At 41.4% G+C, this 19861-nt stretch overlaps 1 protein-coding gene across 2 annotated transcripts in view; it reads right to left on the bottom strand.

The window, feature by feature from the left end:
- KANSL1L (KAT8 regulatory NSL complex subunit 1 like) overlaps positions 1-19861 on the bottom strand; it is an 85211-nt gene that overhangs the window by 50755 nt on the left and 14595 nt on the right. For both annotated transcript variants that reach the window (XM_025202491.1, XM_014519296.2), the window contains 3 exons: positions 9743-9884; positions 6325-6522; positions 4042-4163 (listed from right to left, as the gene is read on the bottom strand). In XM_025202491.1, coding sequence (XP_025058276.1) covers positions 4042-4163; positions 6325-6522; positions 9743-9884 — 462 coding nt within the window. The remainder of the gene's footprint in view (positions 1-4041; positions 4164-6324; positions 6523-9742; positions 9885-19861) is intronic.

Here is a 19861-nt window from a genome sequence, read left to right as displayed (position 1 = left end):
CAGAGCTGGGACCAGAGCTGCCCCTACAGCTGCCAGACCGGGCAGGGGCCAGAGCCAGCATGTGTTCTGTACCCTGGGTCAGAGTGGGCCAGAGCTACTGCTAAGAATATGCAGTAAGGATGCAAGGAGGGGAGAGCAAGGCAGAAGTAATGATAGGGTAGGCAGTGCTGCGAAGTATAAAAGTGGTGTGAGACAGAAGCAGCAGGGGGGAGTGGTGGGACAAGCAGCTGCAGCTCTTTCCCCAAGCCCGGGTCAAAGCAAGGGGCAGAGGAACCGCCTGCCCACCCCCCCTCCTTGTACTGAAATCCAAGATGTTGAACGGGGGAAAAAAACCTCATCTTGGATTTGAGTAAGTATGGCATAACACCACCACTTGATAGATTTAGGAAGCATGGTCTTAGGTATCAGTTTCTCCTTGGCAATTGCCCAGATCGCTCATTAATCCTGAGGGGAGGAAAAGAAAATTACTGAAAGTTTCTCATATGGGAGCATCTGTATGTAGATATATCAAGGCTAGCTTCTTTCTTTCTAATGTGTTGAAAGTTCACTCTAAGCAGATGTCCTTCCCTGTGCAATGAAACCATTGGTGTGCTGGTCCATCCTGGTCTACTTTTATCTCTAATTAAAAAAATAGAAAAATAAATGATCTTGCATTCCAGTCAGCATAAATAATGGTTCAGAGTCCCAATGCCACCACAGCAAAGGAAGTAGTTGAGAGTAGCTGGAGACAAGATTCTTTATATGTCCTTTCATAGCTTGGATCCATGAAGAAGAATGTGTGTGTGTAAGACTGTCACTATCTTCTATAGCAAAAACAATTAAGATGTAAGGTTCTTTTAAGAAGAAAATGAATTTGTTCAGTCACTGCAGTTTTGTGTGATGATAACACAAATTTTTGTTTGCTTCCTTTCTTCATGTGCTAGCAAAAAAAGATAAGGTTGAAAAGGGGAGTGCTAGAAAAATTGGAAAACAACAAAATATTCATTCTCATGCAGAGTTTCTACAGCTAGGCTGCTGCTTTAACATTAATGAACTGGTTAAAACTCCACATGGGGCAAGATTTGCCCTACTACCAGGCACAGATTCAGAAGCCCTGATATTTATTGTTCAATGTACTCAGTTTAATTTGCAGGGACTGCTCCTGAACTTATAGTATCGTATTGCTTTACATCTTTTTTATTCTACTTCATCCTCTGACAGAGTTAATATTTCTCCCTGAAACAACTCCTGTAGCTGTTCCACAGATTACAGGTAAGGTGCCAATAATAGGACTCATCATTTTAAAAAATACTTCAAATCCATTGCATTGTTCACTCATTCATTTGAATTAATAAAGATAAGATTCAGCTGAATTTCCTATGTGCTTCCAAAAAGGGAAAAAAATTCTTCACTAACCCCATAACCAGGGATCCTGGTTTAACGTGATAAAAGAATCACAAATTATCTGATAAAAGTGTCGCAAATTCTGATAAAAATCCTAAAATCCGTGATTAAAATTACATGTCCCCCACAGCCTCACTGGTGTCCCTCACTCGCCCCCCACAGCACCCCAGCACCGCTTGTGCCCCTCACCCCCCACCCCCTCTGCTGCAGCAGGAGCACCAGCTGGCTCCCCCTGCTGCCTACCTTCTGTGGGCCCCAGTTGGGCCGGCTCCTGGAGGTAGCATAAACTCCCAGGGGGCCAGAGGGACCCGTGCCCTACCGATTGGTGGGGGGCGTGCTGCAGACTCGTGCTCCCCACCCTGCTGCCTGCCCCCAGGCCCTCTGGAGTGCAATGTGTGCAACCTGGCAGGGCAGTGCACGGGGGGGATGTGCAGGAAAGCTGCTTGCCGCTGCAAGCTCCGTGCTGCTCTGGCCACGCTTTTCCTGTATGGGCTCACTGTGCCCTGCTGTGCCAGTCTCACATGCTGCACTCTGAAGGGCCTGGGGGAGGGCAGCAGGGCAGGGAGCGCAGCGTTTGTGACCCAGGGTTTGCAGTCGGCCAGGCACTCTGGCCAGGAGAAAGTGTGTGCGAGTGTGTGTGTGGAGGGGGGTTGCAGCCTCCCTGCTCCCGGCCAGAGTGCCCAGCCGGCTGCAAACCCTCCCTCCCAGCCGAAGAGCGCCCAAGCTGGCTGAGGACTGAGGGAGCTGGGGGCTTGCAGCCAGCCGGGCACTCCAGCCAGGAGTGGGGATACTGTAAACCCCGCCGCCCCTCCCGGCCAGAGTGCCCGGCTGGCTGCAAACCTCCCCATTCCCTCAGCCCTTAGCCAGCTTGGGTACTCTGGCCGGAAGTGGGGGAGGTCTGCAGCCCCCCAGGCACTCTGGCCAGGAGCGGGAAGGCTAGAAATCACCTCCCGGCCGGAGAGCCCAGCTAGCTGCAAACCTCCCTGCTCCCTCGGCCCCCAACCAGCTTCCCCCACAGCCCTGCCCCACAAGCCCCAAGCCCCACTTAACTCCAGCAAGAAGAGTGAGCCTGAAGCAGTCTCAATTAAGTGTGAGCGTCAGGCCTGACCTTTCCCCATCTCCCTTCCCCTCCCAGCAGGGTTGATGGTTTTCCCGCCCCTTTTGCAAACAGCTCTTGCAGGCTGGAACTCTACCCACCTGCAGAGCTCTTTGCAAAAGAGGGAATCTGCAGGTTTTTCTTCAAAAAGGGAAAATCCACATTTTCTCTGATAAAAATGGGAAATTCGTGGTTTTCTCTGTTTTTCTATGGGAAACGGAAAACCAAGATCTCTGCCCACAACACACAAAACTACTAAGAATTTGAGAAATCAGATTTGCCACTTCTGCAACATATCAATTCGACAATATGTTTCCTGCTTCAGTTACCATATTCTTTCCAAACTGCAGGTAAGCCTGTGGACTGTTTATAGGTAATGTAGAAAACAATCAAATGTCTAGAAACACAGGACTCCCCTCTCATCAGTTTACATTCTTCAGGCTAAGAAATGATAGCAAAGCTACACTAGAAGAGTAGAGTATAGCATTTAGCGAGATGTCTTCTCTCCAGCCAAATACAGATTAAAATCTGACAGATCCACTCTAATAAAAGAATGTTCATGAAAAATGTTTCTAGAAACAACAAATCTGCTTAAATAAATAAAAGCCTTTAAAACGGGAATGTTACAATTAATATCTATACCATACTTCAGGACAAGAAGCTCAGAGAATTTACATTCTACTGCAAACTTTGCCATAAACTCCCCTGTGATTCAAGGCAATTTACAAGGGGCTTAACTCTCACAGATGGTAAGTACCCTCTTCTTTTGTTGACTCCAGCAAAAGTCAAGGATACTCAGCAACTTTGCAAAAATCAGAAGATTAATCTCTCTGGTTCATAGCCATTTTTCCTAGGCTCTCTTAAAATATAGATCGTACTTACTTACCTAATGATCGGTTAAGGCTAATGCTGATTAATATCTGTACCATACTTTAAGAACACTGGATGATGCTATTTTTAAACAAGTGTAAAACAGCTTTATTAATTCCAAAGTTATCTGCAATAATTATACATGGAAATAAATCCATCAAAAGGTAACAGATTTATAAATATTTGTAATAAGTAAGCGATTACTTAAAAAAAAAAGAAATATGTATAATTTTTTATGATGTGTTTCAATGGTTAAAAATTAGGGAAGTCATTACACAGAACAGGCATATAGCTTGTCCTCATATAGCTTACTCCAGATCCTAATTTATGATACTACTTTTCCAGAAAATTTATTCTGCCATAACAAACAACATTTTATGCTTGTAATTATGAATAATTATCCAACCTACTGTTTTATTCCTCCCCCACTAGCTCCACGTCAAACCTGTTTGCCATTTGAAATTTTCACTTGTGTTGAATGGTCTGTGGAATTATATGGCCATTTCACAAAAGAAATTGGGGATGCCAGTTTTAATATTAAAAGCAAAACTACTACTTTTACTGAAGTTTAGATTAGTAAACATAATTTTTGCTTTTAAAAATTACTAGTTCTAACATTACTATAAAAAACTGCTAAACTTAAAATACCAACCTATTTTTAAGAAATAAAGTTATATCACACTGTTACTTACCTGAAAGAAATGCCATTGACCAGCTGTTTGTGTTTACCAGATTTCGAAGATAGAGGCGAAGATGTGGGAGACAGATTGAACGGTGCAATTAGACTACTGATGATTTCACTCAGCTGAGCACTCTGAAAGACAAAGGAGCCAAACTTTTATCCAGGCTGCACATCTATATAAAGTAGGATTTTTTTGTTTGTTTTTAATTCCTTTATCTCTGATTTAATTTACTCCATGGTGAATAAAAGGCAAGATTTTTGCACATATCAAAGATGCCAATTTTTCTTTACAAATTTTATTTTGAACTTGTGCAGAACCACAATGCAAGAGACAGTTTAAGGTTTTCTTAAAAATGTCTAATTTTTTTAATATTCTTCAGGACACATTTTAACTTTAATGGTAAGGGATAGCAAAAGTAGATAGATACCATAACACTTTGCAAATGATGGTACAGCTGCAGTTCAAGACTTCTACAATGGAGTTTCAAAGATGTCTCAAAAGAAAAAGAGATTGACAGCCTACTTGCATTCATACTTTCTTCTGTTGGCTCATAAAATATTCTCATGTTTAGAAAAATCACATTCATAGATTTCATAGATTTCTATGTTGCTAAATTTGGTTGGAGGCCACTGTTTTAATAATAACCAAGTTGGCTGCAAGCAGAGCAAATGACAACAAAAAAGGATGCCAGGGGTCATAGCAAGCCATACTTTAATTCTTACATATTGATATATTCAAAAACTATGGTAAACCCCACATTATAAAAATACATGACTTTAAGAACTGCCTGAAATGGAGATGCAGTTCATTTGTTAAAACTAAGTGTTCCTTCTGAAGTGTTGAACTGTGGACTGACTCCAGAGAATATTTCACAATGCCATTGTGTTTCAAATGTCAAACCTTAATGGTTATTCTCACATTAAATTTAGCCCCTAGCAGTGCTTAGGGAACACTGGCTACTGAATGATAAATTATGTACATTTAGGATTAGTGGATGCTTCTACACATGTGCTTTACTGGAGAGCATACTAATTAGCTCTGCAGTAAAGTGTCACCGTCTACACATGCACTGGTATTAGGGTGCAGTAAACTGACTCTGCCTTAAGATAGTACTGTTAGTAATGTCTGTCATTTTTAGATGACAAGATCTATTTTTTAATCTCAACTGATTTGAAGGTGTTTTGCGAAGAAATGTGTTGAATACTCTAAGTAATGAGGTAAAAAGGGGACAATCAAAACATTCTAAAAATACCCTTCCATTTACTTGACAGAACTGCCAACATTTTGTATATTTCCTGTTTCATTGTTTCCTTCCCTTGTTGGAAGTGGGAAAGACCAGAAAAATGGAGCAAGTGTTTTAAAAACACAAAAATAATAGTAAAACAACAACAATTTGCCAATGAGACTTAGGTACAGGTGCTTAAACTACTTTGACCTCACTTTTCCTAGATTTACCAGTGATGTGCACTAGGCTGGAATAGTTCAGATGGGAATGATCCCATCTTGAATTGGAGTTTGGACTAGAACAAAATGACTTCTTCAGGACCCCTACAAACTTTTAAATCATTCTACTTTAAGGCAAGATCTATAACTTTTGTCTGCCATTATGTAATTGGCTTAAAACTATTTACATAAATTAGTTAAAGTCTCACTCCACATTATGGTATTAAATTTTGTATGGCTCCTTCAGAAGCCTGTTGCCATGGCAGCTTTGATTATTTTTTTGTGAAAGGAAACCCTTTTACAGTCCATGTAATTTTTCTTGAAAGTCAGCTTCAAAATATATGTAGCACACTTTGAACTCAAATTCTGTTTTTGACTATGCCAATGATATGCTACTAGAAGTCAGAACTTGTAATGTATTTACCTGACAGATCTGGTGAGAATTTTTTTTATGCAAAAAAAATTTTTTTAAACAGAAATGTTATAATCTCTCATTTTATACAAGTATTTCTTGAAACAAAGAATGGCAACAAATTAAACAGAATCCTTATTAAGGGCAAGAAGTTTAATTGGTAACTGTTGGAGGTGTCAGGAAGAAGCTCCTTGTTTATTTCTCTTAAACCAGAAATGGTCACTTTGATTAAATCAAAACAAAAATACAGACAGACCAGTAACAAAAGGTTTGTTGGTAAGCCGAGTGACAAATTTAAAATCTTAAATTTATCAGCATCCACCATCAGGAGTGTTAAAGAGCTGAGCAATTTTTTGAGTAACTGTCATATAACCTGCTCCACTTCTATAATAAATCATTTGGCTTCCATTTGACACTTGGTTCTAATTTTACTTTACCTGTTTTTCTATGTTTCGTAAAAGCAGAGTAGGACTGCTGGGTGACATTTCAAAATCGTGTTCCGGCAAAGAATCCTGTCTCTTAAGAGTAGCTTGAGAATTCCCTGCAGTGTTTAATAAAGCTTCTTGGTCTGTCAATTGTGTTTGCTTCTTCAAAATGCCTTTTGGATGCAGGCATTCTTCTAAGATCACCATCCCCTAGACAACAGCAATTGAACACGGTTGGTTGACAATGCCTTAACCCTCCTAAATCATTTTCAAGTGGCAGTCAACCTTAGAACATACTTCTTAAGCCCTCAGCAACTTGTTGGAACAGTGGGAATGCCAAACATATACAGTATGTAAATAATGCTACATATTGCTTTAGAATAATTTAAATGCATCATTCATAGTTTCCCTCAGCAGCACTGAAATGACACTGTCACAAGACTGTGCCAAAGTTCAAATTAGAAACACATACTTCATTACAGCCTTTTCCTGCTGTTTTAAGAAGTTTCCTCTTCATAAAAAAAAACAAACAAAAATACCACAAAAAACAATCCAGCCATTCCACCCTTTGATTTTCATATATATTCAAAACCTTTACAGCAGAGGTTTATTCTGAAAGTATTGACGTTTTCCCTTCTCCTTTTTCTCCATTACCCAACCAAAATATCAAGGCTCTTCTCCCCCATATATCAATGAAAGAAACAAGAGAGACATCTTTTTTTTTCTTTTTTTTTTTTTGGAATTGTGTTCTCTTGGGTTTGTATTGATTAAGGTAACGAGCCTAAGTCCTTCCTTCTATCATTCTCATGGTTTTCCAAAGCTATCAGAACAAATATACATGTTTTTATAGTTCCTCATCTGTGGGATACATCTATGCAAAACTACGTAGAAAAAACTACACAAAACAGAGCTTTAAGGCACCCAAATGTACTTCCTCAAATGGTGTCACTAAATTATCATTAGCCTGAACTTACATGCTTGATTCTTTTCCATTTGGAGAAAGCCAACAGGAACTTTATATTTGGTTGTGTTAGCTAAGTGTAAACCTGATATCCAGATCTATTGAAATGTTAAATCAGCGATTCTATTAAGAATTGGCACAATGTGATTTTTCAAATTCATTTTCTCCTGTTTTTTCTTTCCAGAGAAAATATTTCTTCCACAACTGAAGAGGACAGAGAACTGGAATGGCATGTAAACTCAAGCAAATAAGCACCCTTTTTTTATAATAATCAAAAGGAAGAAGATCTCCGTTTTTACCAAACCTCCTCCAATGTTTCCCTGGCTGTGCTATCACAGTGTGTGATGCTCACTTTGAATACTGCCTGAGTAGCAACTAAGCCTTGAACCTCAGAATAATCCTATCAGAAGGAAAACTTGGAGACTCAAACATGGAGCAGCCCTAGTCTCCCAGGGCACCTCCAATCTTTACCCTCCATGAGTGAAGCTGCTTCAGTGATTCTACCTACAGTGCCAAAAACAGAAGGCCAGAAGATTAATGAACATTAGCTCAATCTGGTTTCTCTGCATGCACAAGATAGTTATTCAGTGAAAAGGGCCCAGACAGAAGTGTAACTGTCCATTATCACATCATAATCTGTGATTCATGCATCTAGCATTGCAGGAAACTAGTTCTTACAACCAAGGAAAACCAGTGTCTTTGAGTTCTTTAGAATGTGTCGAATGGCCTGCCAGGTCTACTACAAAAAGACCTTGGCTCAGAGAAACAAAGAAAATTCTAATCTCATCAATTATGCTTTGAAAGGCAATCAAGTCTTCTTTCTATACCGTTTTTAATATAATAGATACAGCAAAAGATCTTTATTTGTTCTAAAAGTTATTTATTCATGGGAAAAGACAATCTTCCTCATGACTTCTAGGATATAACATTAATTACTTGTCTTGTGGGCATAACCAAAGACAGCAATCGGGAAATTATTGTACTAGTTGCTGGACAAATAGAGACAACAGCTGCTGAGAAGTTTACAATCTAAGCACAATAATTAGAAGAAGAAAAAAATCATGCTGATAGAGGTAACGGGTCCATTAAAAAAAAAGAAGAAGGTTTCACTGGAGATATATTTATTTAATATATTAAAAGAATTAAGTGGGCAAAAGGGACTGCAACAAAGAAAGGTGTTCATAGAAACAGAGACTAAAGAACAGAAAGGAAGGATGAAAAATATTTAAAAAAGGGAAAAGAGGGATAGGAAAAGAAAAGGATATGACCAGAGAGAAACATGGAGGATAAAAGTAATGCTGCATGCAGCATGGGAAGCTGAACTGGCTGCAGTGCAAAGGCCTGGCATAAGGTATGCTCTTCATACAGCGCCCCAGCAGACCAACGCCATGCACTGGCTCCAGCATAGCCTGATCCAGACTGGCCTTGGAGCCAGCATGTACCCTGGACCAACTCCCTGTGCTATGTAGAGCACATGCAGTGCTGGGTCCAGCCCAGGGCTGATGCATTACCCATATGGCAAGTGGGGTTATTTCAGAGACCTGTGGGTCAGATTAAATGGCTCCACAGGGGGGATCCAGTTTACAGGCCATATGTTTGACACTCCTGCAATAGCGTATGACCCATAAGTCATCAGAATGAAAAAAAAAGTTGTCAGTAATCTTTCTTCCACTTTCCAAAATTGTTAGCTCCAAAGCACTATGCATATGGTGACGTGAAAGGGTGCAACAAGAGTAATTAAAAGTACAGGGCAGCCATAGGAGAATATTACATGGATTTCAAATATTCCATTTATGTAATACGCTGCCATTTACATGGAGGATAGGGAGAAACTCCTTTCAGTCTACTGAGCAAACCAACACTGAGATATTAGCATTTGTGGCTTCCAATGCAGAGGGAATTGGCCAGCCAACAGAATGGAAATGCTAAGAATAGCAAAACATTCCTAAAATGTTATCACAGTTCAGCAACCTTGCCCTTCCTATTTTTTATCTGAATCCTGTACAGAGAGTTTAAATGTAAATAAAACATAAAATATTTAAATGTTAATGAATACGTTAATGTTTAAATGATAATAATAATAATCAGTACTTCACATGTCCAAAGGACCATATAAACATTAAATTATTAGTCCTCAAAATACTTCTATGTGGTAAGTAAAAAACCTGTTTCTCTTTTATAGACAAAAAGTTGTTTTAAGAGAAGTGAAGTGACTTCCTCAAAGCCACAGAAAGTCTATGACATAGCAGGGACTGGAACTCAATAGTCCAAAGCACCCAACCAACCCTGTGTTCCTGCCTTTAGATCGCCATACTTCTAATTTCTGACATGCTCTCAGTAACCTTTACCATTTTTGCAATACTTTTCATACCAGAATTATTAAAAAACAAGAAACAGATACATAAATATTACTGGAGACATTGTCAAAGGATTATTTAGAGAGCCCATTTCTGAGCGCACAGATAATACCTTGGTGGCACGTATCTGCCTGTGAAGGTCAGTGAGTTGTTGGATTTTGTATTCTAGCTCTGAAATCTGGGCTTGAAGCCAAGTCCAGCGGCAGCCAGCTCTAGCTCTGTCTGCAAGCCACTTCCATTCAGAACTACAGTTGCTGTGAAAAAGACGAAATACTGATTAGTCCAAAAATAAAGATAACCACATTTTCACAAAGACATTTTCAACAGCTGCTTTGCCTTCTGTTGCGAGCATGTCAGTTGCCTTTGGAGGACATCTAATTATATCAACATTATCACATCAACTTCTCAGTTCCTCAACTATAGAGCTAGTTCAAGGTTCTTGAACTAACTAGTACATTCAACCTTCAACAGCTATTTCAACTATCCTATAATAAATTGTTTTTCTGCTATATATTCCAAACACAAAGCAAGAGTGATTATTGAATTAGATCAATTAATGCACATTACAGATTTTAAAAGAATTCCAGGAAACCCACTAGTAAGAATGAATATATTTTATTTCTGTTAAGCCATACACTTCCTTCTACAAGACTTCATAAATGTGGTATGACTAACAATTCTGAAATAATGTGTTAATAAATGAGTCAATTATGTTATGCTACTCAAAGGTAAGTATATTGTAAGTTTTATTTTGTTCTACTTTTAGAAATCAATTTTACGAATGTTTCTAGAAATGTGTGACAATTAAACTGAAAACATTCCCCTGGGTTCCCTACTGGTACAATATAAAAGACATCTTTTATTTATTTTATAGAATGGCAAATACCTCTCAAAATGACCTCTTGACATCATTAAGTCAAGTTCATGGCTGGTGTCAAAGAATTTTGCTCAGTGGCTCACATATGGCACTTCACAACTCAAAAATCTATTTTAAGATGCAAATATATTTAAATGAAGGAGGGAACAAAATACAGTATTTTAACATGCAATATTCTATGCAGTACCTTTCCAGAAAAAAAAAAAATAACATGATGAGTTTTTACTCTAGCCGACAAGCAGTTACTTATAGCAACCTTACAAGATGTCTTTCTGGAAGATGTGTTTTACTTAAGTCACTGGGCTCAGTACAGGAGTAACTGAAGAAATTCAATGGCCTGTGTGATAAAGGATATCACTCTAAGGCTGCATCCACATGTGATGTGAATGTTTGGTTCCCTGGGGACAATTAGCAGCAGCGCACCCTGCACCACCCTTAGCTGTCCCCGGGTGACGCCCATGCCACATGCCCTCTGGCACACAGCAAGCTACTCCAGGGGCAATAGGATAAGCTGGGGTCAGCACTGTGCTGGCTTCAGCAGCCTTACCCGGGGTCCTGAGGGTCTTCCGAGGCTGCAGCAGTGGCAATTCTGTCTCGCGAAGCCTGGTCAGCAGCTGCAGGGCAGCTCCAGACAGCCTGGCTCTGCTTTTGAGCAGCACACGCTGTCCATGCATGAGCTGGTACACTTTTTTTCTCTGTGATCCAGGTATCCAGGGGGCAAAAAACCCCTCTACACTGCTCCCCTTGAAGCACAGAGAACTAAACATACGGCATATAGCGCCACGGACATGTCTGCAGTGCCACATAACACACAGCTACATTCGTCTGGATGCAGCCTAAATGATCTAACTACCTTCTAGCTTTAATCCAGGAACAAAATAATTCTGGAGGCAAAACACAAGAGCTATAGTGCCAGAGTGATCCCTGCATGACAACAGAGCAGGCATGCAGGTATCACTAAGGCTTACTGCTTCAATCTTGTGTTTTGTAACTGAACCATATAGTGAAAGAATATTACTATACCACAGAAAAAAACCTGAGCGGCTCTACAGTGAAGACCTAATTTGACACAATTAATGTTTCTAAAATAAAAATTAAGCGGATTTTTAAAAAGGAAAAGGAAAATTAAAAGTTTTGAAAATAACCGTATAGCCAATGTGGTCCCCATCTTTAAAAAAGGGAGGAGGGAGGACCTGGGCAACTATAGGCCCGTCAGTCTTACCTCAATCCTGGGGAAACTCTTTGAGAAGATCATCAAGGAGCACATCTGTGATGGGCTGGCATTGGGGATGTTGCTCAAGGGCAACCAGCACAGTTTCATTAGGGGCAGGTCATGTCAGACCAACCTGATTGCCTTTTAGGATCAGGTCACAAAAGCATTGGATGCAGGTGTCGCCGTGGATGTAGTCTTTCTGGACTTCAGCAAGGCCTTTGACACTGCCTCCCACCCCATCCTCATTAAAAAACTAGGCAACTGTGGCATTGGATGCCTACACAGTCAGATGGATTGCAAATTGGCTGAAGGGTGAGGGTGGCGGTGGACAGGTCATATTCGACCTGGGGGGAAGTGGGCAGTGGAGTCCCCCAGGGCTCGGTCCTTGGGCCCGCACTGTTCAATTTCTTTATCAACCATTTGGACGACAGGGTGAAAAGCAACCTGTTCAAATTTGCTGATGATACCAAAATTTGGGGTAAGGTGGGCACGTTAGCAGGGAGAGAAAGGCTGCAGAAAGACCTGGAAAGGTTGCAGGGGTGGGGTAACAAAAACAGGATGCGTTTCAATATGGACAAGTGCAGGGTGCTGCACTTGGGCAGTAGTAACCAGCAGCACACTTATAAGATGGGAAACTCCCTTCTTGAGAGTATCGTGCATCCACAGGTGCATCTCGAGTAGGGCCAAGGAGGTGATCCTCCCCCTCTACACGACACTGGTCAGGCCACAGCTGGAGTACTGTGTCTAGTTCTGGGCACCCCACTTCAAGAGGGATGTGGACAACATTGAGAGGGTCCAGAGGAGGGCCACCCGCATGATCCGGGGACAGCAGGGCAGACCCTACGATGAAAGGCTACGGGACCTGAGCCTGTTCAGCCTTCACAAGAGAAGGCTGAGGGGGGACCTGGTGACCATCTATAAACCCACTAGGGGGGACCAGAAGGGTTTGGGGGAGACCTTGTTTCCCCTAGTGCCCCCCGGGATAACAAGGAATAACAACCACAAGTTGTTGGAGAGTAGGTTTAGATTAGACATCTGTAAGAACTACTTCACAGTCAGGGCGGCTAGGACCTGGAACCAACTTCCAAGGGAAGTGGTTCTGGCTCCTACCCTGGGGGTCTTTAAGAAGAGGCTTGATGCCTACCTAGCTGGGGTCATTTGAGCCCAGTTTTCCTCCTGCCCAGGCAGGGGGTCGGACTTGAAGATCTACAAGGTCCTTTCCGACCCTACTTCTATGATTCTATGAACTTTCAGGGGAGAGGAGCTGTCATAAAGCAGCAAAGAGTACAGAACTTTATAAACATATTTAAAATATGATTCCTCCACTTTATAAAGAGATTATCTTCTAGCTACTGGCAACATAATTTACATCCATCTTTGACTCCCTCATGCATTGAGAATGAATATATACAACATACAAGAGTCTGAGTCTAAGATACTTAAACTCCTGAAGTCAACATAACCTGCAGCAGCAATCTAGACTTTTTGTGAGCTAATAAAGTAAACGAATTCTTACCACAGATCACCTTACATTAAAATTGAAATGTTACAACCACACAGAAAAACTAACTAGAATACATTCCCTTTCAATTTTATTTATTTTCAGTAGTAGCTTATTTAGCAAAGAGGTTCATGAATGTTCAGACTTTTGATAAATCCTTATTCTCATTTCTCTTTGCTTCACCAGCATATGGAAACCTGGTTTGCTTAATTTTGCTTTAGCTTGTGTCTCATAACAGAAATAATTTTGATTCTATGGACTTTTAAGTACATAGCATTTCCATGTTGTATTTATTAGAAATGACAAAATACAGTGTAAAAGAGGAAAAAAAAGCAGAACACTCTGACTTGTCCCAACAAATCCGAAAAAACTACTTCACAGTCAGGGTGGCTAGGAGCTGGAACCAACTTCCAAGGGAGGTGGTGCTGGCCCCTACCCTGGGGATCTTTAAGAAGAGGCTGGATACTCACCTGGCTGGACTCATTTGAGTCCCGTTTTTTGTTTTTAGGGTGAGTGGTTTTGTTTGTGTTTTTCGGGTTGTTCTCCCGCCCTGGCGGGGGGTCGGGCTAGAAGATCTATTAGGTCCCTTCCGACCCTGAAACTATGAAACTATGAAACTATGAAACAAGTGAAGTAGAACGGTTTGACTAAATAACCGTGACTGAAATAATTATGGCTTGTCTCAGGGCTGTTTAAAAGTTTAAAAAGTTAGTAGACAGAAAAGAACAGCTTTAGAAAGATATATCAGGTCCCTTAATATTTTCAAGAAAAAGCACAGGGTAACTAAATGGAAATAAAGGGATAACATTCATTGGAGAGGTGCTTGTTTCTGCCCTTATCCTGATTAGAGGGGGGCAAATAACTGAAAAAAAAAACCAGATGTTATAAGAAATCCCCAGGCTGAGAGTTTATGAGCAATATCCCAAGTAAAAATGTGTTAAAATCCCAAGTAAAAATGCAACACTATTTATAAATTAAGAAAGCAGACAAAGAGTGGCCACGTTCTAACACATATGAGAAAGAGAACCCATCCCACCCCCTTCAACAAGTCCAGCAACACAGAAGAAAGTGCCTACATAGCTGGGCCAGAACTAATCTTATGTCACAAGTATGGTATGAAGAGTTTGTGCCAGTAAAGATATCCACATTCAGATATTAAAACATAATGAATAAAAGATGAATCTACTGAATGTTGAACCATATTATTTTATGGAAACAAATCAACAACAGTTTTAGAATTTCTTTGCCCTTTACATTAAACAAAATATTTTAACCACAAACTTAATGTATCAGAAAAAGGGTTATTTTTCTGTCTATGTAGTTGAATTTAATTTAGTTAACCACATATTTACAGCCAATTCTATTATTGAGTATTTATTATCTTCTTCAAAGTCAATGGAAGTTTGCATTAACATCTCTTAGGACTTCAAAACAACAAATACATGCAGAAGAAAAAACAAACCACAAGAAGCACAGACAAAATGTAGAAATTCAGAGTACAATCAAATCTATAATTAGAAGAAGGAACTTGGAGCTGGCAGTCTGGGGGCAATGAGTTATAAGCCAATGAAGGAATCTGAGTTCTAGACTCATCTCATTTCCATGGCCAGCAGAGAAAGATTGAGAGAAATGCTCATACTATTTGCTTCAGTTAAGCATTAAGTGAGCCCCAAAGAATTTACTATTAATATAAAAATACATTCAGCTTTCCTTGACTGTATCAGGCACAAAGCTATACTGCCAATCCCAAACACTCAAAATTATGAATTTGTTCTCAAAAAGGTACAAGATTGAGTTATTAAAAATGTTGCGATTTTTCAGTCAATATTTTTGGCTGCCTGATTTTTCCCCAACATTAGGGTGAAGCCATAGGGTGTATCTACATGATATGTTTACTGCAGTTGTCTAATTAGCTCAGCAGTAAATGTCTCAGCATCTACACATGCAACGTTATTAGGACAGAGTAAACACAAGTACCATCTTACGCAGTGTTTTTTATTCCGTAGCAACACACATGTAAGCGTTGGTGGGACTTAGCTGGAGCTGAAGGAAGCTTCAGTGCAGGGGCTGCCTGCTGGCTAGTCCTGCAAAGAAGCACCCCCATGCCCTAGCCAGCCCCTCTGTAGTATGCCAAGATGGGTTGGAGAAACCCCAGACTGGCAAGCTAACCCCCACCAGCCGTGGCTGCTCTGACATGACTCAACATGCTGCAGTCCTGGGCGCACATTCAAACAGTGCCCAGGAGCAATAAACTTTGGTGCAATATATGCTGGAGTTCATTGCTGTGTATTAATTGCATATGTAGATGTGCCCATACAAAACCAGTTTCTGTGCAAGTGTATTTAACATTGAATTCTGAGCCTCACACACACATAGGCAGACTCCTTATTCACTACAACAGAAGTGACTCATCTCATCCTCTCCTACCCCCTCATTTTTAGTTGGGGAAGCGGATGATAAGAACAGAATGCAATTGTGTATAGCTTTCCTCTACCTTCCTCCATCAAGTCTCCTGCCTTCCAAACATCCATATATGCATTTATTTTTCTTCACCATCAGCCTCCTCCTACCCACCATATTTTCCCTTTCTGCCAGGCTACCCCTCCTTTCTCTGCTCCAGTCTGTTCCCACATTCATCTGGGATCTCATTTTCACAACAAATTTCCCTTCCTCCCTCCTAGAGTATCATTTCTGGCAACTACATAGTCTTGTATGTCCCGTTTGGTCCTTACACACTAACTAAGGGGTTACCATCTACTCTGGCAACCATCTACCTAAGTTTTAGCCCCACTGAAAATAGTAAATTTTAGTAACTGTGCATTCAACTTTTAAAAGTTAAATCCTTAAGACAAAAAAATCAGATAATTAAAGTGCAGCGTTCCTCCGGTATTGTGATGATTTGTTAATAAAGCTCAATAATCTCACCATTTCCCCTCCCCCTTCAAAAAACAGGGGGCAAGTCTACATGAGACGCTTACTGCATGGTAGCCTAACAACACTGCACAATAGCGTACCGGTCAAAAATCGTGCTAATAAGCTACTGCATACTATTATTAGGCTACTGTGCTGTAACTGTCACAAAAAGACCATGCACTAGCACTACTGCACAATAAATATAGTTACTGCACATTAAGTTAGTACTTTATTAAGGAAATACTAAACTAAATGCACAATAACTACAGCACATTAATGAATATGTAAGCATACCCAGTAAGTCAGACATCTCATGAGAACTAAAGCCAGTATAAATTAATGCATATGCAGAAACACAACTATTACATTGCATAATGCATGTATTTTAGATTAAATCAGCAGTTGATTTTACTTATGAGATAGAAATGTTCACTACAACAAAAACTGACACTTACAACAGCTGAGCAAACATGTCCAATATATGAAATGACCTGTAAATGCTTTCTTAAGGACTAAGTTTTCTAGCACGCCTACGTAATGTTTATTTTCAGAATTAACTAACTTTGTCCGCTGCTGAAGCATTAATTCCCCTGGACCAATTAACTGTAAAATCTATTTAACAGGAAAAAATCCCAGTGACTACAAAGTTTTGTGCACTCATGCTCTTCTATAGATTCTAAAAAATAATTTATGCTCAAAAACATGAAAACGCAAACTAAAAAGTATCTTTTTCTGATATCATGAGATCAAAATCATTTATTTTAACAGCTCAATAAAAGCCTTTGCTCAAATCTCCTGGGAATCATCAGAGAAAAACAATTGTAGAAAACAGGATAACAGGATGTTGCCTTATGACACTGATTCTCAACTGGGATGCCATGCCATCCCTAGGGGGGGTGCTGCACCACAAAGCTCGTATGTGAGGAGTAAAGCACTCTCCTCCTCCAATCCAGCTCACTGCACCTGTTGCAGCATTTTGAAGACTAGTGCCCTGTGCTCTAGGGACTGCTGCTGCCCCCAGCACCACCAACACACCTACACTGCCTGGCCTCACACTTTGAACAGAGCACACTGCGGTGGAAGGGTGGGCAGACACATGGATGGAGCAGTGTTTTTCAGCCCAGCTCACCCCATGGCTTCTCCCATGCTTCCAGGGCTGCAGGAGAGGCCATAGAGGCAGATGGCTCCAGTCACCAGCATGCATGACCCTAGGGGAACAGACTCAGTCATAGGGACCAACTTTGTCCCCTCAGATATGGACTGGTGGCAGGGAGAGGGGCAGGCACTGGAAAGAGCAGGTCATGGCAAGGTGAGGTCCTGCCCCTGCTGCCCTCTCCTGATACCAGCTAGATCAGTGTTTCTCAACCTTATGAGTCACAGGGCAGCTCTCCATAACCTTTCTGAATTTAGATTCCAGCTCAGTAAATCTCAACTAGCACCCTGGTGTGCTGCTAAATTCAGAAAAGTTATGGAGGAATGCCATGAGGCTACGATTGAGGACCACCAGCTTATAATAACCACCATCAAACCAAACTGTTCGGTGAAAAAAATCATTTCAGTAAGATGCAAAGAATTGAAAAATATACTATTATTCCTGCAAAGAACTGTCATCAGTTATTTCTACTACCTTCCCTGGAGTTTAATAGAGAATTCTGCCAGATCATTCTTCTGCACAACATTATATCACTTCAGAACAGATGGGTTACAGTGTGCCATATAATCTATAGACATCAGCAAGTGCTTATCACAACTCTCTGACGTATTGTTGCCAGTTGATGGTTTCAGAACTACATCCAACCACATATGCTTATACTTACACACAATACATAATAAGCTCTTTCCAGCTTGAATGACTTCAGCAGGCTAAGTGTTGTAGCTTAGCCATGAGGTCTAAGGTGGATCTATAACAACATTCAAATCAACTGTGGCAGAAATTAAATACATTTTCAGGTTTAGTCATACAAAACTTCTGGAATATTGAGATAAAGAACAAAATGAACTCTCCATATGTCATTTTTGAAGGGACAAAAGCAACTGTCATTCCCATATGCCAGTGGTGCCAGATCCAGTCAGTGAACCCAATCCAGTACAGCTGCACGAAGCTTTGGTCTCTGATCCGATTCAGCAGAAATTCAGCCCAATTTGGCAGCTGAATCTCCGAATTGAATCAGGAGACCCTTTAATCTCCCTGAATTGAACTGGAATCCTCCAAACCATTTCAGAAAGATTTGATGATTCAGACATAGACACAGCTTTAAACATTTTTTCTACGTACCTCAAGGTACCAGGCAGCTCGTGAATGCTGAGATGGTAGGGAGGATGGAGCCTCCCACAGGAGTGCAGGGGGCTCCCCAGCGCGCTCAGCAGCAGACCCAGAAGTGGACCAGAAGCACTTCTGGTCCACTTCTGGGTCCGCCAGGAAGTGCACTTGGGAGGCCCCCCACAACTTCCCTGGCTCAGGCACTGGTGCCTCCTGGGTCTGCGGGGACACCCAGGGGCTCCCCCTGAGCATGCTCAATCACTGAGCTAGGGGGACGCCCCCTGAGCATGCTCAGCAGCAGACCTGGAAGTGGACCAGAAGTACTTCGACAAATCGGATCACTATCCCCAATTTGGGCCGAATCCAAATCCAAAATAGCCTGTTTTGCACACCCCTACAATCCAGCTGCAGGGAACTTCAAAGCCCTACCTGATCCCTCCACCTGGGGTAGGGGGCGCATTTTGATTTGGACGCATGGCGGGGATGGGGGAAAGGAGGCAGAGAGTTATAGTCCTGACCCAGAGGTGTGGGGGCAGGGGGAATGGAAGTCCACCTGATCTGGACATATGGAAGACAGGCCTGGCCCTGATCCTACTGCATGGGCAATGGCCCAGCCGAGGCAGGATCCACCCCATGGAACTTCCTCCACTTCCTGCTGCCATATTTCATGACACGTGGGGAGCCCAGCTGACTGGATATCATAGCTCCATGGGCAAGAGGTTGAGAATCCTTGCTGCAAGCAAAGAAAACTATGGTATTGAAGAGAAAAATAAATGAAAATAGAAGTACTATGCCACACACCTAAACAGACAAGACTGCCAAACCAGAGAACAGCATATTACTTGAGACTTTATCTAAAAAGTCTCATAGGATGTATTTAAATGTTATAACATACATTATATTATAAAGCATTTAAATGTTATAACATTAGTACATGCTAACTCTAAGGAATATTAGGCTGTGTCAAAAGGTATCATGTGCTGTGAACAGTCACACTTTAAGGGTTAATAACCTAAGTACATAGCTTAGACCTACAGTTAAAGGTCTGGTGAGCACAGGCATGCCTAGAAGCTACCAAATCTGCTCCATGTCTGCCTGGCTCACCAGTTCTCTTCTGGTAGTACAGGTTCTAGAATTGACCCCTGACAGCCTGTAGCAGCTCCCCACTACCTTGGATCAGGCCTCTATCAACCCCAACAGGCTAGACAGGACCCTACCAGCCCAGATTGGGTCCCTGCCATCCCAGATTGAGTTCCATAGCTACCCAGCAGCTCCCGGTGGGGGAAGGAGAGAAGGGGACACAGACAGGCTGGAGAGGAGCTGCTGGGCAATACCAACTCAGTCCGGATGCACAGGGAGCTACAGGGCCCAGCCATGGCTTCCTAGCTTCTCCTTGCCCATTCCTGCCCTCAGCTTCCCATGGGGCAAGCTACTGGACAGCCATGGGGGCAGTGTGGGCTCAATCCA

The sequence above is a fragment of the Alligator sinensis genome, unplaced genomic scaffold, assembly GCF_000455745.1.
Source record: "Alligator sinensis unplaced genomic scaffold, ASM45574v1 scaffold730_1, whole genome shotgun sequence".
Lineage (NCBI taxonomy): Eukaryota > Metazoa > Chordata > Crocodylia > Alligatoridae > Alligator > Alligator sinensis.
The sequence above is the reverse complement of the archived record's forward strand: the minus strand, read 5'-3'. Positions and strand labels throughout refer to the sequence as shown.